The following is a 25,306-nucleotide window of genomic DNA, read 5'->3' on the forward strand; positions in this document are numbered from 1 at the left end:
AAATCTCCAAGTTTCCAGATTTTGAAACAAAGTTCCCTAGATCCGCTAGATTCCCTAGAGAAAAGAAATCTTTATTTTTCGGATGAAAAAATTGCCCGATTTGTCAAAATCCAAGCAAGCTTGGGAATTTGGAAGCTTGTTGAATCTTCCAATTCGAAAAAAAAAAAAAAATGAGAATACGAAGAATTCGAGAGACGAGATAAAAGAGGAAATTAGTCGTGAAACTATGAGATTGTGTATTGTATCATCTATTTATTTATGGAGGCTAAGGTCGATATTTATCTGAATCAGCGTGCATCCAAATAATAGGTAATGAAATCATCGCTAGCTCTATTCCTCGGTGACGTACGACGCCATCGTGAAACTCGACGACAGCTAAACATTTTTATTGTCCTTGCGAAACTTACTCACCGACCTGCTGACTTGCTTGAAACGCACAATATAATGAAACGTATACTGAACAAAAAGAAAAAAAAATAACCTGACAAAACTCTGCTGCCCTCGTTTCCCATATAAATTTTCTACCCAAATATTTTGTTACTTTAACTCCGCATTTTTACTTTTGCTCTTACAAAGTTTCCTAGTGAAATTTGCAAATAACCTATCTACTTACAATAATTCCCTAGGAACTTAGAAATTAATGCATTAACAAACGAAACTAAAACTAAATATAAACATTCAAAAATATATTACGATTCTTTTAAAACGATTCCACTAAAAATATCAAAGATTTATATCCTAAGAAGACTATGTCTAACCAAAAAAAGCATCCTAATGAACATGTTACAAACAAAAATCCCGAGGGGAATATTCCCAACAAAAAAGTGTAACAATATCACATACGTACAAAGTGTCACGAACAAAAATTACTAAATATGTATTTCAGTCAGAAAACTTTTTCCCCATTCTCTTCACCAGTATCACCAACATAGCCAAACAAAATACTGAAAACGTTCGTCCGGCTGACATTCGTCACGTTGAGCTCCATTGTTTATCGTTCGTCATTGCTGCACCGTTCGAACTTTTTTTCTCGATACACGCAACATTTCCCCTAGAACTTATCTCGAGAAACGAAACCATATCGTGTTCTTTTCCGATCCGATTTTTTTCCCTCGTATATATCCGGCACCTTCTCGTTATCTCGTATCTCGGATATTGCGTCACGCCTGAAAATATGCGCGAAATTTCCAGGACTTTGTAAGTTAGTTCGTTCGACGATTGGAATTCGTTTTTTATCGGCGAGCAGAGCAAGCAAAAGAGAGAAAGGGTAAAGGAGTAGGGGAAAAACGGTTCCCAATATCGTTCGGCAAATCATCTTTATTCATGTTATAAATTAAATTGAACGTGATGAAATATATATATATATATGTATGTATGTATGTATGTATGTATGTATGTATGTATGTATGTATGTATATGTATGTGTCTATGTCTTTTTTTATTTATCTCCTCTATTGAAGATAATAAAAGAGTTCGTTTGTATACGTATACGGTTTTCCACGAGAGATTGATTTATAGCATTAAAAAGAATTAGAGGAAATTCTGTTTACATACTGTTTTTATTTCGTTATGAAAAATAAAATTCCGTCGCCGAAATATATTCGATTTGTTTAATTTCGTTGGTAGCATTCAACTTTTATATTTTTCTCTGTGAAATTAAGTAACGAAAGAATAAATGGCTAAATACCGGTTAATCTCCGGAATTACATTTAACTTCGAAAGAGCGTAAAAAATTGTACATCCTGTCAGAAATATCAAAAAATTCCTATAAAATATTTTTCTGTTTTTATGAATTTCATGTAACGAGCTATCAAATGATTTACCGTTAAAGAGAAAAATAAATAAATATCGATATATCTCCGGAATTCTATTTAACTTAAAACAAAAAAGGTGAAAAATTATCCTATAACTTGTCTCTGGCCTTTCATTTTATTAATCAGATTTTATGAATGTAAGGAAGAACGAAATAATTAAATAACAGGCTTACTGTTGATGTTATTCAAGAGCAAACGACTTCAATTTGCACGGTCCGTTCTTTCGTCTGCCAGTTAAACACGGAATTCTGCGGATAAATAAATTGACGTATCGAATTTCAAAAAGATGACTAAAAATAACTCGCGTTAAATTAGCCACGCGGTGGCTTTCAAACTCGTTATCTACTTCGCTCCTGATAACTTGCCACCTTCACCATTCTCGTTTCCAGCGAGTTGCTGCGAGTTTCGTTATTTTACCGCGTTTATTCATTAATTCACTTGATAAATATTAAACCGTGGAATTTTTAATACCAAACTACCATTAATAAGAACAGAATAAAACTCGACGCGCGTTCAATTAAATTAAATAATACGAATACAAATAACTAGCAACGAGTTCATTTATTAGAATAATTATTTACCACAAATGTGATTCCAACCGTGGCAACGATACGCTGTTATAACCTGTTTTCACGAAAACGAACGCTCCCGACTGCCATAGAAACAGAATTTACGGGTCACATGACAGCGCGTTGCATTCTTCGTCGAAACAGCGCTAATAATTAGCTTCCACCTCTGTCGTCTATCCGTGTCAACAATAAATCCGAATGGCAACTTATCTGCACCAGATTTGATCGACAAAGAACGTCTCCGCGGAACATAACCACAAAATCACAAAAATTCCGTGCGTTGAATTAACCTTGTAATGGCACCCTGTGTCTGTGGACTTTGGACTATCAAATTGTACACTAGAGTCTTTTAGGTTAGGCGAGACTTTCACACTTTTAAATCATGTAAAATATTCTAGATAATTTTATTAACGTACATTATATACACTACCATATACATACGTACATTATTACTTATATGCATTGATGTAGATTCAGATCTTATGCATACAGTTTGAGGTTATGAAACTCGATGTTTATATTTTGCATAAAAAAAAACTATATTTAATGATACGATTTAAGATCGTACAGAACAATCAATTATTTATTTTTAGTGTTACTATTTCCAAATACTATTAACAAACATTTAAAAAATTGTCTCCTATTCATTCGTTCATTGTGCCAAACATTAAATTATACAAAATATTCGAATTAAAAATCGAATCACTAAACATAGAAATATACTGTCCACGAAAATGATTTTCTTACCTCTTTTGTCGTGCCAAATACATTTGCACTTCCAAAAACTAGGGTGTACTAACTTAAACTTTCTATTGTTCAAAATCGAGCTCGTCTTTTCCTAACACACTTACTCAAGTTATACGTGTCAGTGCGAAAATATTTTAGAGAGTAGAGGCGACCATATACATATATATATTATATATTTATATAGACAATTTTTATGGGAACATAAAAGACCAAGTGTGCCATTGTAAGGTTAGAAAAGTCGATTATACGCCATAATTTTTTATCGCGACTAACACAACACGTTATTTTCACACGAAGGAAATTCATTAGAATTGATACACGATTCCATACACCGCTCGAGTCAATAGTTCAATCACGTATAACGAATCGATTGACGATGATACACTATCGCACGTTTTAAAATATTATGGCTGTGAATCAAAGAAACTTGAGAAGTTCTTTAAATATATGCGTAGAATACGCAATAAAAAAATCCGGCTCCAATACAAAGAAATACAAGTGAATTTCTAAACATAGTAAACAAATAAACGCTACTGTTTTCCATCACATATACTGTAAACTTCGAAAAACTATATACAGAAATCGAAAAAGAATATTAGTAGGTAACACAGAAATGAAGTTTGTTAACGGCATTAGAACTGTGAGCCATTCTAAACAATATAAAAAAAGAAAATAGAATGTTCAAGTAAGCAAATTTAGTAAACAAAATCTGAAATCTAAAATACGAAAAACGTCGCTAATACCTATGAACATTTGGTGCGATATTAAACTTATACAAAAAAAAAAAAGATTTTTATAAGAATGTTTGATACACGAGTGCAAGACGAATAAAATTCGATCTAAATAACTGTACACACACTCACACTATACTATCATATACACGAGTGCAACTATATAAATATACTTATAAATACAAGAAATAAATATCCGAGGCACAAAGCGTCGTCGTTGCATGTTGCCGGGTTTCTTTCTTCTCGAGTCACTTCCTGCGCTGCCAGTGACTCACGTGAATCACCGAACAGTCAAAAAGAAGAAGAAGAAAAACGAACAGGCGAAAGTATTCTCGAAAGAGTCTCCATGCGCTATTCATCTTTGCCAAAATATGTTCAAAACTAGCAACTTTTCGCACGAATCACTACGTTTATCGTAAATTCGAAAACTCGAAACGAAACGATCCGATAGACGAACCTAACCTATAAGGAAACCTGATCCCTTTCCAGCCACCCAGACGACATCATTTGACACAGGAAAACCGGCGTGTACGCGAACGAAATATCGTCACATGAAAACGATCGCTATATATGCAATTAACAAATTGACTGCCATGCGAATTTTATATATTTGAGAGTCGTAATAAATATACATCACCATAACATTTCATTTTTATCAAATATTATATTGTATTTGAACATTTTTTTCTGACAATATTATCCAAATCACATTATTCGAAATTCGGTAGTCCACGAAATTGATCTTATTTTAATCGCTCCAAAAAATTTAGTAAAATATGAGTCACCCCACATGACCACCATGGCAGTCAATGTGTTAATAACCAATCCACGTAAGAACAAGTTGCAAACGAGAATATATATAAATACGATAATAGATAGAGAGATGTGATTCTAATCTTAGAAATCTAGCAAAGAATCGGGCACCGCCTGAGAAAACGCGCGGGCGGCCACCGTGCATGATTTCCGGCGGCGTTTGCCTGGCGTGCCACGCCACGACGACCTCGCAGGGGGGTATGGACGCTGTTCTTTTTTTAGAAAACTATATTATCCCTATAGAGACACATTGGTTTTTTTCCCTTACCTTGCACCTTCGAAAATATTCGTTGAATCTGTTTGGCGTACTCGACTCGTACACCCGTGTACCCCTCGGATCTAATGGCCCTCTATCGCACTCTCGTATTCGTCCCTCTCTTTCTTCCTCGCGCACTCCTTCGTTACACTCTCTTCGTCTCCCTCCCTCTCTATCGTACGTTCTCCGTCCTTGTCCACGGCCCACTATATCCCAATCTACAGAGATTCTCCGGCGATTACTCGCTTCCTACTCCTGTGCTGGTCGGTTCGTCGTCCCGTACGCGTAGTGAACACATCGAAAGCGACCGCGGGGAGAATCCGTGGACTGGTGCCGACTAATACGGTCGCCACGAACCAGATATAGTCGCTACGAACGAAACGAAACGTGCTCCACCGGTGGCTGAGAAAATTCCGCACTCGGTCGAAAATCTCGCGCGCCGCGGGTGCACCAAAGCTCCTTAGGGCACGGTCCTCTATACGATCGCCTCGATGAGCCGATAATCACTGGCTCGAGGCGGGTCTTCCACACACCACCGGATAACAACCTCAGTTTGGATAATGATTTTACTAGATACGGTCGAACGGCCTCGATACGGTTCCTCTCGGTTTTCCAAAGCACTTTCGCGAAAAGCAGCACGACACCAGCCCACGATTCTACCGTTATCTAGGGCGATGCCTCTCTGCTGCTCGCCGCTTTGCCCTCCGTCTCAGACTATGCAGCTACGTAGACTGCGAAGATGGCCGTGCTCAGTGGCACATACGCGGCACGCGTCTGCCTTACCGACTTATGGCGGTCAGTGCTGCGTCGATAACAATTGAAATACGGTTTCCGCTGTCGTGTGAATTTAGCTTTCTTTTTAGATTTGGCGGTATCGATATGTAAATTGGGAGCGAAGTTTGAAATTTTCTATACAGATCGCTCATTTGCTGCAACAACTTGAAAATTACAATTTTAAGGGAAACGAGTTTGAACGTTTTAAATCCTGTCAAATAGATATAACAAGATGTCGAGCTTACACGAAGGTATTGTAATGTTAGCATCGTGTCCTTTATGGAGGCGACGGCACGTGTCAAGGTCTCAGAAGAACGATCGGGCTACCAATATCCATAAGCATAGGCATGGTGATGACAGGTAGTTAAGATGCGCGTATGTTATGTTATAGTTTTGGGTGATGAGTGGCAACCCAATATTTTCCTAATTAATTCTCAGAAATGCGCACACATGTGTTCCGGCCTGATAACAGGGTGTCCTACAGTGCATGTAGGGTGATAAGAATGTCTTAGAAGGATTTGGTCACAAACTGAAGAAGACGATGTAACTTCTGGCAAGAGAATTGAGTCGAACAGTTCAGCATTTGCCCCAGAACCTTGAAAGAGAAAAGTTACCTAGAAAAATTTATAAGACATATTTACCTTTAAGCTACCCCATTCTGAGTTTCCATAATCCAAATTATAATGCAATTCCCTTAATTCCCAAAATTCAAATTATGATGTAATATGAAAACTCTTGTTAAATTTTATCGTTATTGGTATAAAACAAGAAATTTCCAAAGCTTAGTTTGAAGTATACATAAAATATTATTCTTATTCATTTAGTGAATAAGAAAAAAATTTAATTTAACAATAAAAGAACTAAATGGGGCAATAAAGTTGCAAGTCTAAAGTTCTCACAATCAACGATTTTACCGGCAATATTAATTCATTATGAATTAAGTTATTGAAATATTAGTCATTTGTGTGGATTAGAATTTATATATTAGTAATAAATTGATTATTAGAATGCATATAACGTGCTTATGTTATAGAATTAATTAAAAATGGCAGCAGTGTTTTAAAATGAAAAAAGTTGCAACAATTTTCGGGCGTTTATAAGTAACCAACTAGTTACGTTTCTTGTCTAGGGAAATGCACGTAATCGTATTCAAATTCTTTACAGCAGACATTTGTTTCTTGCTTTTCAAATCGTTTTTATGCTTCGTTTTTTATCTTATTATTAATTTATAATGACGTTAGAAGTAAATAATTGGTGTTATTAGTTGTTAAATAGTTTAAAGAGCAGTGCATTTCCTTTCAATCACTTAATTACTTGAAATAACGAAATATTACAACACTGGTGAGTTTTTCCATTTTTTAAATTTCATTATCACTATATGGTGTGTCAAATATGCAAAGAAGTCTATAATTCTTTATTTATGAATTAAAATAGGATATATTTGTTTGGTTTACGTATATTAGATATTTTATGTTCTTAGTATTATAAATGTGTGTCTATACATATATGGAACACATATACTTAAATTGTATACGTGTATGTGTATTTCTTATTATAAATAAAATGTTTAAAAAATTAATTTTTTGAAAATTAAGATAGTATTATACTGTATTGAAAATGGAAATTGTCAGATAAAAATAATTTGAACTTGCAAAAAATTTGTTTCACGTTGATTGTGCACTCTATGATTGACGTTCGTCGCGCAACTGCGTGATATAATTTTGACGATATTCTTTAATTTTTATGAAACATGTATTTACATGGTTTTTTATTACTTTTCTCTAACATTTAGTAGATAACAAATACATATTTTTATTCTAATTGTCACGTTAGAGGTCAATAAGAAACAAAGTGATAAGATTCTTTTAAATGTTTGAGGTTATATATGTATATTATTTCGAATAATTTTACTTGTCATTATTCATTAATTCAATGAGTGTTATTTTTAATATTGGTGGTTTCTTCGTGTTTAATTCAACAAAGCGATCGTATTTCATAATTTTTCGTACAAAGAAAGTTTAACAAGTTGTTCACCAAAAATGGAAGTAAAGAAAAGAATTCGAAAGTTAAAAATTGCGAGTCAAGCCGAAATTCTACGATCACATCAGAGGGACGATGACTTTGTTAAATATCTACGAGAAAAGATCGCGGATGTTCTACAAATTCTTGAAAGGCGAATTGGCTTGCTACCCCTGATACACTCAGACATTCCATTCAAGTTAATTTATTTCTTTTTTACCTCGGGATTGGGGAACCAGACGTTAGGAGAAGAATACACTGGAATTGTGCAGGCCAACTTAGATGCTCAAAAAGTTCCATCTATATATGTATGTTAAAATACTTTAAAAGTATTCCAAACACAATGCACTAAGCTCTATTAACATGCAATATTTAACTTATTATTCAGGCAAGGGTACTGGCAGTAATTTTAGAATGCCTTGGAGAGAAAGCATTGATAAGATTACTAAAAAGATTAGAATTATCAGTCAATCATCCTCATAGTAAATTAACTCCTGCAGCTGCAATATTTTTAAATTCTTTCATAACAAAAATGTATACTATGATACCTATTTTCATATTAGTGCACAAGGGACTATTTTATATGTTTGGTCACTATTACAGTTTGGGCAAAAGAATAGCACGAGTAGATTATGCAAAGGTAATTTTTACACAATAATATTATTATGATGGTGGTTGAGATATTCTCTACTAGTTTCTTTTAAATTTAAAGGTATATGGTCATCGGCCTACTGATACTATCAGTTGGGGATTAAAATTATTAGGAATTGCTACGCTTGCACAGTGTGCACTAAAGATCTGGCAAAGCAAGGACAGTGAAAGCCCTTTTAATAAATACTTGACAGTCACTGAGAAACATAGTAAGCTGATGTGCCAGTTGTGCCTTGAAAAAGTGCCAACAACTACCACACCCTGTGGTCATTTGTTTTGTTGGTTTTGCCTTACTGATTGGTTGAATACTAAACCACAGTGTCCACTCTGTAGAGAACATGTTGTACCTACTAGAATAGTGCATGTAATGAATTTGTAAATATTTTTAACTACTTATAAAGAGAAATTAATAAAAAACAACATGCAGATGTTTCTTTTTTACACTAATTACTAAGTTAGGGATAAATGATCCACACTAGCACTATTTTGTACGTTTTAACATTCTTATAATTTTGTTTTGTTTTGAACATTAATTACCATCTGTGCAAATAACGTTTTTATACAGATGGCAGTCGCAAATACACATACATGTATCGTCAGTAAATTATAAAGCAAAACTAGTAGACACTCGCACGCATTTACATATATATATATACATATATAGATATATACATATATATACATATAAATATTATATATATATACAAAAATATCAAGTTTTTATTCATGTCACGCGATTACACGCTATTCTTTCTTTTTTGTATAACAACGCATTATTCGCATAAACGACAATGTACAATTGTTTTATTTTCATTGTATAGCGTTCTTATAAAATTCTAAATTGAGTCAAACAATTGATAACAGTAAACTTATAATTGCGCTGATGGGAAGAGAGGGTATGAGAAGTTAATGATGTTATAGTCACAAGGATGTGCGTTGAACGGAAAGAATTCCAACTTTCTCAGCAAAGTTTCCTAGTAGCTGACCAAAGCCAACAGATTCGGAATTATCCTTCATTCGGAACCCAACAGTTTGACTATAAGCGTTGTAAAATATTCTTCTTAAACACTGTAACTTTTCTTTGCGGGATCTAGAATAGAAACGTTAAACGTAGAAATCGTAATTCGTTTTATTGAATAAAAAACACTTTATGGTAATTAAAAATCTTTATGGTACTTACTGTGCCAACGACGCAAATACTTCATCCTCGATAATTGTCGTGCTTGATTCTTGGGACGTATGTACGGTATAATTTTCACCGAAGTGTTTCGTAAGTGAACTACATGCCATTGCGTCTATAATCGGAGCATTAGCAGTTGTAGAACCACGTAAACTTCCGGTTCCGGATATCATCTGCCATGAACCACCAGACGAAGAGGATTCGTTTCGTTGTCGAAGACGTCCAGGTACGGGAACTGCGACGGGAGAAGTCCGATTAGGTGGCAAAGGTGACCGTGATCCATGAGCAATTCCTTCTTTATTTGGAGAAGTATGAATTGACCATGGTACCACGCTCCTATAAAATGAGCAATTAAATTAATTGGAGAGAAATGTATACTAAATACGATAAGAAAGAAAGTGTATGTACCCATTAGTAGGATAGTCGTCTTGACTTTCTCCGGAAGAACAATGAAACACAGCTGGTGGATTGTTATCTTGGCTATCTCTGCTATTTTGACTAACAGAACTACACCAACTATTCAGACTTAAGTTGGAACTAACTGAACTCAATGTCACTACCGATTCGTTATCGAACATAGCGTTGTCTGACTGTGAGTCACTGTCGTTGCGTAAAACCAAGTGCCTAGATCTGCCATGACGCAGATGAATACTAAACTCTTCCTCATGAATGTGCTTTAAAAAATAAAAGCAAAAGAAGAATATTTCCTCTCCTTTGCTTAGTCGATCCTCTAAATCATGGCCAAACAGCATCCAATCGTATGCTATGGTATAGTAAAGAATCTGATGCGCGTTCAGTGATGTGTGAATTACACCATCAGCCCACAAACTGATCCTCAATAATGAAGTAAATAAAGGTGTGCGATCCCATCCTATAAACAGAGTTTAATTCTGATTATGTTACGTAATTATTCGTTATTAATTAAATTAAAAAATCGTTATTTGTTAGGAGAAATGCATACCTGAGATACAATGAATTAATATTCCACTGCTACTGTCGCTCAAATATCTTAATATCAGTTTTAAATAATTTTGAGTTAATTTTACTAGATCCCAGACTTGATATTGATCCCAATGGATTTGTAACTGAGTAGAAATTGAATCTGCTGGCACACCAATCTGCGCGTCTACATGGGTCTGAGACCAATCAAATACCAAGCCTTGGGCCAAGTAATCATTTTCTCTAAACTCCCTGAAGAATTCACATCCAGGATATGGCAGTGAAATTAGGGTGAAGTCAGAGTACCTCTTCTCTTTGTCTACTTTCTCTGAGGATGTCACGCTGGGTACCGAACAAAAGAGCTCTGTTTAAGTTTCTCTAAAAGTGGATTCGTAAGATAAAAAATACTGATCGTGTTATTAACTACTATGAAACTTTGTTGACTCTGAAAAACTGAAAGACTGCATTCCTACATAACTCTGCTTGTTTTTTATTTCTAAATCTCTTTGTGTCCAAGCAATTCTTTGATCACAAGAGCATTAATGAAAATCTATTGTACTATATTCAAACAATATTTAAAAATATTTTAATATACAAGCTAGCTATTAATAACAAAAAACTAATTTACAATTAAGATTAAGAATATTATTCTACGATTTATTTTATGCTATTTCAAGCAATTAATTTTATTTTACTAATATTGCAAACAATGTTAAATCAAAGAATGGGAGAAGGTATTATCTGAAAGACATTATTTTCACAATTAATGCATGCAACAAATATTGCCGTAAAAATTGATTACTTACTTCATTCCAAACTTGACTTTCTTCTTCTCGACCATAAAATCAATAATAATTCCTACGTTAAGAGTTTTCAAAAGCTTGATGTCTTGGTGCCTAACTTTATCAAACAATTGCCAGTCACTAAGTACAGAGTCACTCGCGCGAGGTTCATCTACTTGTTGTTCAATAGAAACTGTTCCTTCACTACCAGCAAATAAATAATCTAGCCCAGATCTACCATAAATTTCTGGTCCACCAGACAAAGTAGCCGATCTGCATACATGTCTACCTTTATACAATATTACCGGCAGTGGAAATCTTGAACGACACCTGGCGAATCTAGCACTTTTTATCAATTCCTTCAATTTATTAGGATCATACATATTTTCGTATATAGTTTCTGATGTGCGTGGCAGTGGTGGCGGCGTATCACACAAATTTGGATTCCTACACTTCTCATATTCTAAAATGATAAGATGGCTGGGATAGTGTGCACTGAGATCACCTCCATTATTGTTTATGATAGAATGAGTATAATCTAAATCAGTGAGCAGCAGACATCTTTGCATGATTGCTTGACTCTAGAAACAAAAAAAAAATTATTGTGTGATATCATAAAGCAGAAAGATTAATTCATAAGTTTGTTAATTTATAAATAAGAAAAGTTACCTTGTTGTCTGCATCCTTGGCTCTATAGGTATTTTTCGAGAAGTGTACAAGAAGGTCCTGTAAATCTTGGATGTTAATTTCTGTCATGATTGAAGCAGGTTTTTCAAGTATGTGGTATCCAAACTTTCAAACTAAGGGACAATTTTTGGTTTCTTTTCTAAAGTGGTCCTAAGTTTCTATAATTTTCATAAGGATGCTCATGAATCATTAATTGTAGCCAATGTCTTGTGCATGAGAGAAATGGCACAAATACTGTATTTAAAATATACCACATCACAATTTAAAGCTTTTTTTTCTACTTGTCATGATTTCTTATTAAGCGTAAAGGACATTGCCTTAAATGTAAACATAATAAGATTCTAAGGTCTATGAGAGCATCATATTAGTTAGAGAATACATGAATGCTTTAATTCTAGAATATGATGGTGATTTTATTAACAGAATGTTTATAAAATAAACTCATGCTGATTGTCAGAAAAATAAAAAGTATTGATAATTAAAGTTATAGAAGAAAGCATGAATTTTCACCTCAAAAAACGTTTTAATGTTTGTACAATTATTTTCAAATAAATATAAACGATCATCGTAAAATATTATTAAACAAACATTACACAGTTGCACATTGTATTAATAGCACTATTACTCTTTTAAAGAATAAAATCTACGATTCTTCGATCGCTTATTTAACGGAAATATACATATATATATATTTCTCTTTCATACGCGTCGACGTATTATAATAAATAAAGTAATCTTAAATTTATAAATTATCGTTTAACAAGCTTCTTCTTTCATGTACAAATTATAGCGATGAAACAATGCGGTAACGTCTTGATCATCGGAGTTCGAATATCATGTATTATATCTCATTTATTTCCGTTAGTTCGACAAATTTACACTTAATAGCTTCACTCTATTATTTAAATCGTAAGTATCCTTTCCTTTTGTTATTATTTTTTCTTTTATATTAAATCATAAAATTTGAATTTCGAACTGGACTTCGTGCCGCAAAAATAATTTTTTTTTATTTATCGACACAACAGAAGTCAAACGGAGAACTTTGTGTTCCGTTTACAAAAGTATTTAAGCAGGAATTTGAGCAACAATAATCATCGTAACAATGGTTCAAGAACGCTTTCGTTGGAAAGACTTAACCTTCAAGTCATGCACGCTGCTTTCATCGTAGTGGGCACACAATTAATATTGCCTTATGAAATTCATTAAAAAATGCGCATGAAACGGTAGTTCGAACGTGAAAACGAAAAGTTCGTCACGGCGAATATCCATGGTATCTCATCGTGTTCCAATCTCGATCCGACGAGATAACCTAAACATCACACCCGAGAAAATCTGTTTCACGTTACACGCATCAATTCGAATCTGTCCCGAATACACTGTCATCCTTTTTCGCCTTGTTCGTTACTTTTCCTCGGTTGTACACCGAAAAATCTGTTATCTTCTTATCACCGTTCACGTGTCGCATTTAAAGATTATAGTTATTTAAAAGGACAAGAGAGCGTGTCTCTCTTCTTCTTCGCCTGTCGATCTCTGGCTATCACAATACAGTACGTCGACCTTGATTATTTGTTCTTTCACCCACGCGACAATGAACAACGGAAAAATGATCTTAATTTGTATGTAACAACCGTATCTTTCGTTTTTATCGTACGATACATCAGCGATGAGAAAACTACTCGTCTGGCAGGACGAAAGTACGAAGTGAAACGCAGCGTAGAAAGATAACCTATTTTTGCAATGTGGAGAACGCGTGCTTTTGCTCCGGTGGTATAGCCAATTTTATATTCTTGATGCTGTAGTTCTAGTTCTTAAAAGCTATCATCTTTAAATATTAGAGATAATGGGATCATAAATTAGACTAATTAATTACGTTTATATTATATTCGACCTGGAATTTGTTTGGGTCAATGTTTCAAAATTTACAGTATAAATCTCATACATTTCTAGTTATTACATTTAGAAAGAATTCCATAGCTTCAAAATACATTGAATGCCTAAAATGTAAAAATTAATCTTCTAAATCTAGTAAAATTTCTATACTTTTAATAAATTTTATTTCATAAATGTAAAATAGTACGAAATGTACTATAATATATATAGTTTTACTTGTATTTCTATTAAATAGAACAGTTGTTAGTTGAAATTTACAAAATTTATATTTGAGGATTAATAAATTCGCATATTATACGGTATCATATACATTTGAATATTATCATTATGGATTTTTCACATATTCATATTTTTTAAAATTATTTAAATGATACGTTACATTTTAAGAGTTGCTGATTTACACAAAGAATTCATTAGTTTTATATTCATTTATGCAAATAATTCCAAGAAATCCTCCGAGTTTTACATCTATTCAAACTGTAGCAGCAATGAGTCTTATACATTGCTGTCAAAGCGAGATTGCAAAGCAAAATTTTTTTACAAAATTCTTAAGTCTTTACATTTGGTGATTTAAAAAATGTAAAAAAACATCAATGTTCTAGAAAATCCTTGATAATTGTGTTTAAATCTATAAAACAGAATTTTATAATCATTTTAATTTTGAATTTGAGACATCGCTATATGAGTTCGTAATATTACGAAGATGTAAATAGTGTGTCTTATCGTACAAGAGAAGATATGTAAATCTACATAAAAACGTAACCGAAAATTCTTTCTAATTGACGCTTTTGCTAATATTAAAGTTTTTAGACAGTAACATTTTCTTAAAGAAACAACGCTCTAAAAATGTTTATCAAATAGTTATTATAAATGATAGATAATCGACAAATTGTTATTATTAAAAGAAAATGAAATAAAAATCATACAATTTGAATTTAAGTATTCTGTTTATTAACAAACATTTAGTAACAAACAGTTTCAGTTTGAAATGGTACAGTGCTTTACCAATCTAAGGCATGTAAGCCTCTGAAACGGTAAACATATCAACCATGTTTATCGTTTCTACCCAATAGAACTTCTTTATTGGATAAATTACTCTTCCACCTGTTTATTTCTGACAAATAGATATTTATGGTAGAAAGAAAATTTGAAAAATAATTAGTAAGATAATTAATAGAATATTTATGTATTTCTACGACATTTAAGCGTAAAAATGTGCAGGATTATATAATAAGTGAAAGAAACTTTTGTTTAGCTTATATTTCTTTATTCATGAAAATATAATTTGCATAAACGTTCGCAGTTCAACAACCACTTTCCTTAACTTTCAATTTCTAGAATCGGTCAGTGTGTCTTCGAAGCCCTAAGCGTTACCTCTACGAATTACAACAAACTCATTCTTCAATATATATAAAAATAATTCTCTTCAAAATACCATCAAATCTCTTCGATGTTAAACCATTCAGAACACGAGAAAATACAAATAACAATACCCTTTTCCTTAAATCTAAAAATCATTCTTAAAAATAAGTAAAAATATCAACAATAATTCTATTGAAGTCAATTTAAATTTTCAAATTCTCGGTTCCGCTACCAGATGTCAGGTGCTAGAAATTCTCGTTGGTCCTTGCTAGGAATGGAACGAGACCATTCCAGCGGTGCGCGCATGCGCATGTGTGAAAGTATCCCTGGACAAACGATCCGGCGGAATTGGAACACGGGAACGATCGTGAATCAGGACTGGCATTCGGCCGAGAGGTGGCAATAGATGTAAGATGGCGAGTACGCGCTGAAACGGTGTACCGCGCCGTGGATGATTCTTTGTTGATTTTTTCACGGGCAGAGCGTCTATCCTGCGTGATATTCGTATTGGTTATGGGGACGGGGGCGTTCGTTCGCGTGGCGCGTGCTGATAGTGGACGCGCGTGCCATTCGTGATCGTCGTTGATTTTTTTTATCTAATCGGTGGAAAACGTTGGCGGAGTACCAGTGCCGAACGAGTACGGGACGAAAACGTGTGTGGTGCGGCTCAGTGAAAGTAAACAAACGGTATGAGCGCGGTATTGGGAAGTGTCGGTGACCCGGCCGGTCTTCTGGACCCCGACGTCGAGAGCATCCTCGAGGAGAAGAATCAACTGATCAGCCGGCAATATGCAGAGATCGAGAGGCTGCAACGTGAACTTTCAGAAGTCATCGGAGAACGTGACGCCCTTCTGTGCGAGGTGTCAAAATTTAAGTTCGAGCGCGAGATGACTGATCTTACGCGTCTATTGGATGACAGGTATTTTCTTTCAAGTTTATTGTATTTACAGTGGTTGACGAAAGTATTTCAACACTCCCAGAAACATATTATGTACAGTGAGAGACAAAAGCATGTAGACAATTGGAACGTGGAAATAAAGAGAGAAATATTTTTTATATGATTAAAGATATTCAAATTATATGTAATTGTGTGTTATGAACAGGGACTCGCAATATTAAATTTACAGAAACATATTTTAATTAAACTCTTTGGTAACTTATAATGAAACGAGATTCACACAATGGTAACATCTCGTTGAGACAAAAATATTCATACGGTATTATTAATTAATATCACGTTGTAGTTCATATTTTGTAGCCATTCCTTTTTCATAAAATAATTGCATGCATATCGTTAATTAAATTTTTAACGAAATCTAGTTCTTTCTTTTTGGCAATCTTTCTTCAAAACTTTCTCGAGATATTCTCTTAATATTATATAGCATTTGCGGATTAACCTCTTTTATATACGATACATATTTGATATATTTATTGATAAAAACATTCTGTGGTAAGTGTTTGAATACTTTCGTGATTTATTGTGTTCGTTAGAATATATGGTATGCGATTTATGCAGTGTCCCATCCATTATCCAGTGTATAAAGCGAAAAAGGTTATATACATATACAATACCGGTAGAATGAATAGATACGACGCGTTGTAAATATGTATAGATATATTTAATAGATTATTTTCGACAAATTTTTTCGGAAATAAAAAGATACTCGTTTCCTAACTGACAGATTTCTTTCTATTTATATTATCAGTAGAAATATAGTGGAACCTTGCATGATTCGTATAATACGAAAGAATTGCGATAGTATTTGTATACCATGTGAATAACTGAAATTGATATTTACATCTTTGTCTAACATAACTTCGTCAATACCTATTTCCTTTATTCGTCACCTTATATATTATATTCTACTATATAAGTTCTTATAAAATTATACACACATATACTATAATTATACATACGTATACGTGTGAAATATTAATTCGTAATTGGAAATGTGAAATTCTAATGTAATATTATTCGAATTCATGGAAAGAGCACGGTGTTTACTACAATTCGGATCGGTACAATGACACGTAGTCCTTATAGCGAAGAAATTGTTGACGCGTCACGCCGGTTGTGTTGTCGCGATTATGTTACACAAGCATAGGTGAAGGTTTCGTGGTTATAATTCAGCAAAGCGTCCGTATATCAGCGTGGAAATGCAGTGGCGTATAAATAATGGATCAGCGGCTCTTTGCTTCTGGTATCTTTCACGCGATACTTATCGACACTTTAAATTAACGCCTTTCGCGAACGTTGCTCACTGATGCGGAGATATTAAACTGATCTAAGTACATAGTTTGTTTCGTCATAAAATTATACGCCATTTTGTTATTACCGACCATCATTAATAAACGGGCTACATAGAAGATACTGTAAATTAAGAACTTCTTTCTCCTTAATCATCTTTAAATTATTATTTCATACTTACATTTTAATGTAATACAACATTTTCGAATCATTTTTATTGTTTAGCGAAATATTAGGTCTTCTTAAGAGTTTATCGAGGGAGATTAGATCTAAACTTTATTTTTATTGCTCTATAGCACAATGTAACATTACATGATTTTTAAATCATTTAGTAAAATACTTTATATATATATATGGTTTAAAAATCATGTATATAATATATATATATATTATTACTATATTTAGTAACTGAAAATGAAGTAACATATTTTTAATTCTTTCAAATGAACAAGCATTTTGATTTACGATTATTTCTTAGTGCAATCAGAACCGTTTATGATCGTATATCGTAAATCGTAACCGATATTATCAAACTCGGTGGCACTACAGTCGTCGAGTATTTTTAAACGAAATTTCGTACGATTGTGTCTATTTATCGATACTACTAATTTGTTATTCACACACACACATATATATATGTGTGTGTGTGAATATACCGCGATAACCTCAACGATAAATAATAGAAGGCTAAAGAATTTCCATCTCTTAATATGTAAATTTAAAACATTATTCTTCTTTCTCGGCGAAATCTTTTATGATAGTCTTTTTAATTAACTGCGTCTGGTATTCTCGCGATGAAATAAACGATGCGGATCGGTTTGGTGATCGGGGATGAGTATACACGCGGCGTATGGAATTTTCCAGCGAAACTTCTGATCGAGTGGAAATTTCATAATCGCTAAAGTTGTTCATCGGTTTTGAATAACGTTGCGTGTCTCGCGAAACATTATACGATATCAGGAACCAATTTAATTTTACGATAACGAAAGAACGTAAAGTAGCATAACGCGAAGGAACGTTTTTCTATATAAGTCGTTACACGTGTTTTCCTATTAATTTATTAAAACTCGGACAACAGAAATTTTCGAGGAAGCGATTTATTTCGTTCGTTGGTTCACCGGTTTCGTGCGATTTTCATCGCATAATCTAATTAGTAAAAGTTGCATCATTGAAAATTTCTGCCCGTGGAATGTTATGCATCGATTTTCTCCGTTATTTCGTGGCAGTCGTAGCGGATTATGTAATTAAGCATTTAACAGATCAACGTTGTCCGTATGTTTTCCAAGTTTATACATTATACATGCGTTATACATACAATACATATGTATAAACACTTTAACGACGTGTAATATGCACGGTGCCAAGCAACGATAATAATTAGCTTTCGGTGTTGTTTCAAAATTTCAAGTTCTTCGTACTCTTAATTTCCGTTTCACACCCTCCACGTTATAAATCCTTCAATTAGTAATTCTCGAGAAAAAGAAAGTAACGAAAGCGTAAAAATTGCGCGAAGAAAATTACAATCGTAATTGTATCAAATAATATCAAAATAAATATCGTAAATTGTTCGATTAATGATCTACGATACGGATGAAGGAATATTAAAAGGAAAGATGCTGAAACATTAGAAGAATTGGAGGAATAAGAGTAGACGGTACGAAGAAAAATATAAAAATATAAAATATCCAAGAGGAAAATAAGAGAGAGAAGTACAATTATATGCAGTAGAAATTCAATATTCCCAATTTCATACATTTTCCAGCTAATAACATTTGCACGACGTATGCATTATTTATTCAATACGATAAATGCGATATACGCAATATCGGGAAATTACAAAATTACAGATAGCCCGATAGTAAGATACAAAAATGTCGAAATTCTCTTAGTAAAACATTTTTATTTCTTATAGATAGTTGCTTGATAACCAGCAGAATTATCTGAGTGGCGATAAAATTGAATAAGCTAATAGAATAGCAGGCTCTTTTTTTACGGATAACAGTGACTAATAGACGGACAATTAACCTTGATGCAGCCGGGCTGTTCCTATTGATTATTGCGACACGAGGAGAACACAGGAAACCTCTCACATGCTGCATTGTTATTCGTAGTGAAATTGGGTCGATCATTAAATCGCTCCGCGTTATCTAAAATCGTGCTTTTGCTCGTCGAACAATCGATGGCCCGTAATACGCTTCGGAAAAACTAACTGTACATTTCGCGATTCTCTCTGGCCGATCGATTTCATATGCGTGCGAAGATTTTTCAGGCGAGATACGTTGATACGTATCGTCTTCAGGTTCTAGGAAACTATCGTGTTTCATCCTTCTTGCACGTGATACCTCGTTGGTTAAGTTAGGTTAGGTTAGGTCAGATTAGGTTAGTTTAAAATATAATAATACAAATTCATGTAATTATTTGTGTTTTTTCTTTTTTTTTTTTTTTTTTTATAGATGGAATAGGGTAATTTTAACATTCTAGAAGGGTAAAAGTAATTCTTTTCAGATTTGCATTCTTTTAGGTTAATTTGACGATTATGCGACGATGTTATCGATTGTCTGGATGCATCGTAAATTGCGAAATTCTGGAATCTCTGAACATTCGACGCGATCAATCCTGAGCTAGAATTTTGTATAATCGCCAACAAAGGTCTTAGTACTTACAGCTGTTACTTATGTATCAGATACTCGGCTACGCCAGATAGTTGAGATTAGAGCTGTTACTACCCGACCTGTCGACGTCGGGTACCCGGATACTCTCGGTACGTTGTACCTGAGTACTCTAGTCATAGTCATATCACTCGCGCGTTTATAATGCTTCGGGTAATAGAAAAAAAATTTTTTTTTTATAAATAATAAAACGACGATTAATTATTTGAAATGGGGTATCTTTGTTTTCCTACAGAAATACCAACGAATCGATATTTTCAGGTAGCAGGTACGCCGGTACGCTTTTGAGCTAACGATACTCGCAGCTGTTGCGAATACACGTTCAGGGCTGACATGCTCCGTGGATATACATAGATACACCTTATCTTAGCAATTTTTACCGGCGTATTTTCAATAGCTGGGAATATTCTGTGCTATTTACTTTAGTCGATTTCTAAGTTACAAACCATTGTACGCGGTACAATTAATAGGAATTACCATAATCTTAAATAATATTCTTAATCTTAATAATCTTAATAATAAGCTGTGAGCCTTTCTTTCCTTTTTCAAAAGCTGGAAATATCGTTAACTGGAAGCGCATCAGCTGAGTAGTTGAGAGGATGTTCGATCTGTTGGTATCTCTGTACAAAGATAAAAATATCTGGTTCGAAACGATCAATTGTTCTATTGCTTTATCGTTTGCCTTGGATTGTTATAAGAAAGAAGTGCGTGCGTCCAGTACGCAAATAAATTATCTTTGTACATGGACCGTAATATAAATTGGAAGAATCACAAGGCGACCATTTGTTTGCTACGAATGGACGTCGATGTTCTTTTCTTCTGTTTTTATTAGTTTCTAAAAGTTTAGCCTGAAGTGCAGACGGTGCCTCGAATATAAACTAAATAAAGAAATAATTATTCCGAGAAGAGGTTATTCCGTGTTCTAAATTGCTGCCTATAATTTAATACAAAAAAAAAAATTACCTACTATATACTGTAATAAATAAAAATTTTTAATAATATCAATTTGATAATATCAATATACTATGTTAAAATTTTTCTAAAAAAAGAAGTATTGATAATCGGACTACCTAAGTATTTGTCCTAACCATACACCTCACACCTAAAGAGATCGTGTGTTAGCAACGTGCTTTATTTCTCTTATCAATATGATCGAAAAGACTTTTTGTCTCGCTACATTTTTTACATTGCGTTACTTTGAACATTTGTGCGATATATTTTCTTGCGTTACGTGTAATTTGACGCTTTCGTCGCGTCTTCGAATTTCTCGCAAATGCATAAAAACCGCGGTCTAGCGATTATTCCACGTCGAGATCGATGATTAATTAGGTTCGTAATAGCGAAGCGCAACTAGGGACACGAATCGCAGTCGCATCCGTCTGACTCAACCTGTGGGAACGATTCTCTTCTTGCCATTTTTCTCGTTCAGATGGACGATACGAGGCTCGAAGCACGCTTAACCTTGCGAATTCACACATCCACACCCGAGCCTTTGTGAGAAATCGCTCGGTGCGCGCCCTCGTACGCGCACAACCGTGAACATGCCTTATTTAGGAAGCGCAGGCCACCATCGGCTAAATTCACGTTTCTCGTGTGGCCGAGCGATTTTGAATATTCGAATTGCTGAGAATTCAATGTATCGAGCCCCGCGCGGGTGTCTAACAATTTATCGATAGAATTAACTGAAATTAACTCGAGTACGAAAGAAACGTAGTTAAAACTCGTGCTTGTAAAATCCTTTTTTTTCCTCGCACTGTTATATACCGCGTGAAGCATCAGACGCATCGTTAGTTGGCGATCGATTCGTACGAGACGTGAAAATTTCGTAGGGCAAGTTTCCTGCAATTGTTCGTCTTCTCGCGATAGGCAGACTCGATAAAAAAATGTTCACGCGTGCGATGTTCAATTTGAAAAATTTACCAAATGTCATACTGGACAAATTGTAAAGGAAAAATTAAAATAAAAAATAAAAAAAGAGAAAACGCGTGCGGTGTTCGTGCAGCTTACGATTCACGATCGATCTCTCAACTTGAGAACTCAAAGAAATAAAGTAGACAAACTCGAAGATGGTATCTATCTGGGGGTAGCCATTCGCGTGTTATGCCATTCAACAAAGTTAGAAAAATTTACCAAATGTGGACTACTTTACTGGGCAAATTTTAAAGCACAAATTAAAATATAAAAAAAGAAAATTTATACTTCAACATTGCGCAGTCTTGGAGAAACGACAGCGCGCGTTTGTTCGTGCAACGTACGTTTAGCTTGGCGAGTAAGACAGTCGCATTCAGGAGTAGCTGCTGTTTGAGTTGTACGAGTCGTTAAACTAATTTCCTTCTCCGAGTATCGAACAAATGGTATTGTCCGTATACGGAGCATGTCTTAATTTGTTTTTTTTTTTATTTAATTCGTACTTTACAATTTGTCAGCTGGATATTTGGTAAATGTTTCTAACTAATTTATATGCGTGCACGAGCATCTCGGGTCGTTGAGTGTTCTAAGTGGAACGAGGGACACGGTGCGAGATCGCAGTGGACAGCTTTGCAGCGTCGTCGATCGTAACGATTAATCGACGAAAGAGGTTTTCGTTGGGAAAGCAACGTTTAGACCGATCGCTTTGAAAAACTTTGTCTGCAAAAATAGCGCGGTATCGATACCGCAACCGCCATTCACCCAATATGGCTTCCAGCGACTGTTCTGTATCGGCCTGAAGGATGAAAAAAGATGACGAGAGAACAACGTTCCGAAAACTATCGAAGATAGAAACCGAAAATCACCGAGCGAGAGCTAGAGCGCGCCATAGATGCGTGGCATTGCGAAAGACGCTTTCAGCATGACGAGAGAAACATCGACGAAAACCTATTTTCTATCCAATGGAAATTGCTTCGAACGTGACAATTTCCATTTAGAAGAACGTATGCACGCGCGTACAAACAAACTTTTTCGAACAAATGAACGAAAATTCCACGAACCTCGCGTATATTCTTCGCGACAATGAGAGACGTTTTCAAACGAAGATGGATCGAAGTGGTGTTCGACTGTGTCCATGGGACTGTTGTCTTCCAGTCATAGCGTGTATGCTCGTCGTTGTGTGTGTTCGTTTCAGGGCTAATTGAAAGTAGAATCGAAGGGCTAATAAAATGGATAGTACGAGGGTATTGGCTGACATTGGACATGTGAGAAAACTGGAGTGTAAAAAAAATAAATGTGTACAAACAAGTGTGGCGAATGTGTGTCAAATTTCTCCGAGTTTCCAATCGTGGCAGACCAATTACCAGGTGTGGATATATTTGGCGTGACCGGTTAACCGGTCGGCGTACTTGCACAATATTGCAACCGAAAGCGTGTGCAATTCTTTCCACGTGTGAGTCTGTCGCCACTAAAATCGATACCCTATTCGACGAGTCTGTTCATCCTTCTTTTCTGGATTCGCGCGATATCTCGCTCCGTCTTTCATCTATCCCGGCCTTCATTTCGCATGATATTCTGTATTTATCTCGGTGGTCGTTAATTAGATTAGGTTTTTTTTTTGCTCGGAGATTTAGTTCGCGGCGAAACCACGCGCGTCGCTTCTGTAAATGGGATTTTCCCAATTTGTTTACCTTTCGTCGAGACACGTTCGTTCGACTTGCCTATTTTTTTTTGCATCGAATTTCTACGTTTTTATATTCATTTAACTGGTCCGCTCGATTTTCCGCCAGTTTTGATCGCGTTAGGACTTTGTTTGGGAATCCCATGCACGCTGAACAACTATCGCGACGCGAATAGAAATTCTTTTTTTTTTTCTTGTTTTTTCAATTTTTCTAGTTTTCGTCCAGTCGGATTTACGCGACAGATTCGATCGATGAAAAAAAGGAACTGTCGCCCGAATTTTCGAAGGAAAATTTACTGTAAATTTATTATATTATAGAATTGTGACGCGTTTGCTTTAGTTCCATTCGATCTCTGAGAATTCAGTTCACAGATTCTTGTGTTAATTCTACCAAATGTCCAAATCGGACAAATTATGAATGTAAATTAAATTAAAAAAAAAAAACAGATTCTTGTGGAACGCTGTTTGCACGGTTTCCCACTTTCGTCCCGATTCAATTCGCCCTTTTTTAAGCAATCGATTTACCAAAGTTTTTCCAAACGTCACGCGTTTACCTTTAAACTCGCTTTTCCTCACAAATTCTTCTCTCTCTATTTTTTTTACAAGTTGTCACAGTTGACAAGTTTGTCGCCGTATAGTTTCCATTCCTACGTTTACAAATTGCAATGTTCATGATGTTAAGCATCGATAAATGCTAACGATAATTGTTCGTGGAAATTAATTTTACGTGGAATAATTGTCGGCAATTTGCTAATCTCTAAAATTCTAAAACGCGGAATTTTACGTTGATTTTGTTCGCGGTACGTAACCACAGCTGCGCAAACAAGTAGCTCAGCTCAAACTGCGTTTGATCACGATAACGTTCGATACATCGTTGAGAACGATCGACCAGCTGTTACGGTTATTGGCTTGTGGCAGGCTGTTTATTAATTCTTGGAAAGTTGGAAGTTAATTAAGAGCAGCCAAGTATCAAGACACGCAAAGTTGTATAAAGAACAGGAACGCGATCTTCTAAATAACTGTATTTGTAAGGAAACTTTCGATATTCTCTCTTTTCATCTTTCTGCTCTCCCTTTCTTTTCTTTTTTTAATACTCGAATTTGAAGTTGGAATTTTTCGCCGCGTTACGTATAGGAAGATATTTCTTCTACGTTATCGATCGTTCGAAAATATGTAAAATATTAAGAATAATTAAGTGAGACATGGTTAGGAATATCGAATTAATTCGGCCATTCGCCTGTAATAGAAACTGTAGAGGTCGGAAGTTAAAAGAAATTTCAATTTAACTTTCATTTAAAAAGAAACTTAAATTCCACTTTGGTCGACGAAATTTGTTCAACGTATAACGTAGCGCGATAGATTTAATCAAAGACTTCTTCTGTCAAAGCGTGAATTTTTATCTCGTCCGTATAATTCATTTGAATTTTTATTTTCACGGTCCGAGTAAAATTTTCGGCAAAATAATCGCATTAAATTAATTCTCCTAGCAGATTAACCGGACACAGCGACGTGCAAGAATTCTCGGTCACAGTACATTTTTAGTTTCATACTGGAAATATTCAAATGAACCTTAAGAAATATCGACC

General features: G+C 34.8%; 4 protein-coding genes across 9 annotated transcripts in view; 2 read left to right on the forward strand and 2 right to left on the reverse strand.

The window, feature by feature from the left end:
- The window catches only part of LOC117232864 (ras-related protein Rap1), a 70,277-nt gene extending 64,619 nt beyond the window's left edge, over positions 1-5,658 (reverse strand). For 2 of the 4 annotated variants that reach the window (XM_033492574.1, XM_033492572.1), the window contains exon 1: positions 4,943-5,657. The gene's annotated coding sequence lies outside the window, so the exon portion shown is untranslated. Of the gene's footprint in view, positions 1-4,942 lie in introns of all 4 variants that reach the window. The other 2 variants (XM_033492573.1, XM_033492571.1) reach the window with 2 other exon arrangements.
- Positions 5,659-7,409: 1,751 nt separating this feature from the next.
- LOC117232732 (peroxisome biogenesis factor 10) lies at positions 7,410-8,821 on the forward strand. Its single transcript, XM_033492325.1, has 3 exons — positions 7,410-8,031; positions 8,112-8,363; positions 8,436-8,821. The coding sequence occupies exons 1-3, from the start codon at positions 7,744-7,746 to the stop codon at positions 8,751-8,753; spliced, it is 858 nt and encodes a 285-aa protein (XP_033348216.1). The 5' UTR covers positions 7,410-7,743; the 3' UTR covers positions 8,754-8,821.
- A 251-nt stretch (positions 8,822-9,072) lies between these two features.
- On the reverse strand, positions 9,073-13,737 carry LOC117232731 (myotubularin-related protein 14). The gene is made up of 6 exons (XM_033492324.1): positions 11,945-13,737; positions 11,300-11,856; positions 10,516-10,835; positions 9,963-10,425; positions 9,555-9,890; positions 9,073-9,464 (listed from the first exon to the last, which is right to left on the reverse strand). Exons 1-6 carry the CDS (start codon positions 12,029-12,031, stop codon positions 9,296-9,298), a joined length of 1,932 nt encoding a protein of 643 aa, XP_033348215.1. The 5' UTR covers positions 12,032-13,737; the 3' UTR covers positions 9,073-9,295.
- Positions 13,738-15,568: 1,831 nt separating this feature from the next.
- LOC117232715 (IQ motif and SEC7 domain-containing protein 2) overlaps positions 15,569-25,306 on the forward strand; it is a 143,047-nt gene continuing 133,309 nt past the window's right edge. For 2 of the 3 annotated variants that reach the window (XM_033492291.1, XM_033492293.1), the window contains exon 1: positions 15,570-16,133. In XM_033492291.1, the coding sequence (XP_033348182.1) occupies positions 15,904-16,133 (230 nt within the window). In that variant the 5' untranslated portion in view covers positions 15,570-15,903. Of the gene's footprint in view, positions 16,134-25,306 lie in introns of all 3 variants that reach the window. The other variant, XM_033492294.1, reaches the window with a different exon arrangement.

The sequence above is a fragment of the Bombus vosnesenskii genome, unplaced genomic scaffold (assembly GCF_011952255.1).
Source record: "Bombus vosnesenskii isolate JDL3184/JDL3185 unplaced genomic scaffold, Bvos_JDL3184-5_v1.1 scf7180000013293, whole genome shotgun sequence".
Classification (NCBI taxonomy): domain Eukaryota; kingdom Metazoa; phylum Arthropoda; class Insecta; order Hymenoptera; family Apidae; genus Bombus; species Bombus vosnesenskii.

Coding starts and splice junctions, on each gene's coding strand:
- LOC117232731 (XM_033492324.1), bottom strand. CDS start 12,031: ATGACAGAAATTAACATCCAAGATTTACAGGACCTTCTTGTACACTTC. Junction 10,426..10,515: donor ATTAATTCATTGTATCTCAG/GTATGCATTTCT, acceptor CTCTGTTTATAG/GATGGGATCGCACACCTTTA. Junction 9,891..9,962: donor GACGACTATCCTACTAATGG/GTACATACACTT, acceptor CTCATTTTATAG/GAGCGTGGTACCATGGTCAA.
- LOC117232732 (XM_033492325.1), top strand. CDS start 7,744: ATGGAAGTAAAGAAAAGAATTCGAAAGTTAAAAATTGCGAGTCAAGCC. Junction 8,032..8,111: donor AAAAAGTTCCATCTATATAT/GTATGTTAAAAT, acceptor CTTATTATTCAG/GCAAGGGTACTGGCAGTAAT. Junction 8,364..8,435: donor CACGAGTAGATTATGCAAAG/GTAATTTTTACA, acceptor TTAAATTTAAAG/GTATATGGTCATCGGCCTAC.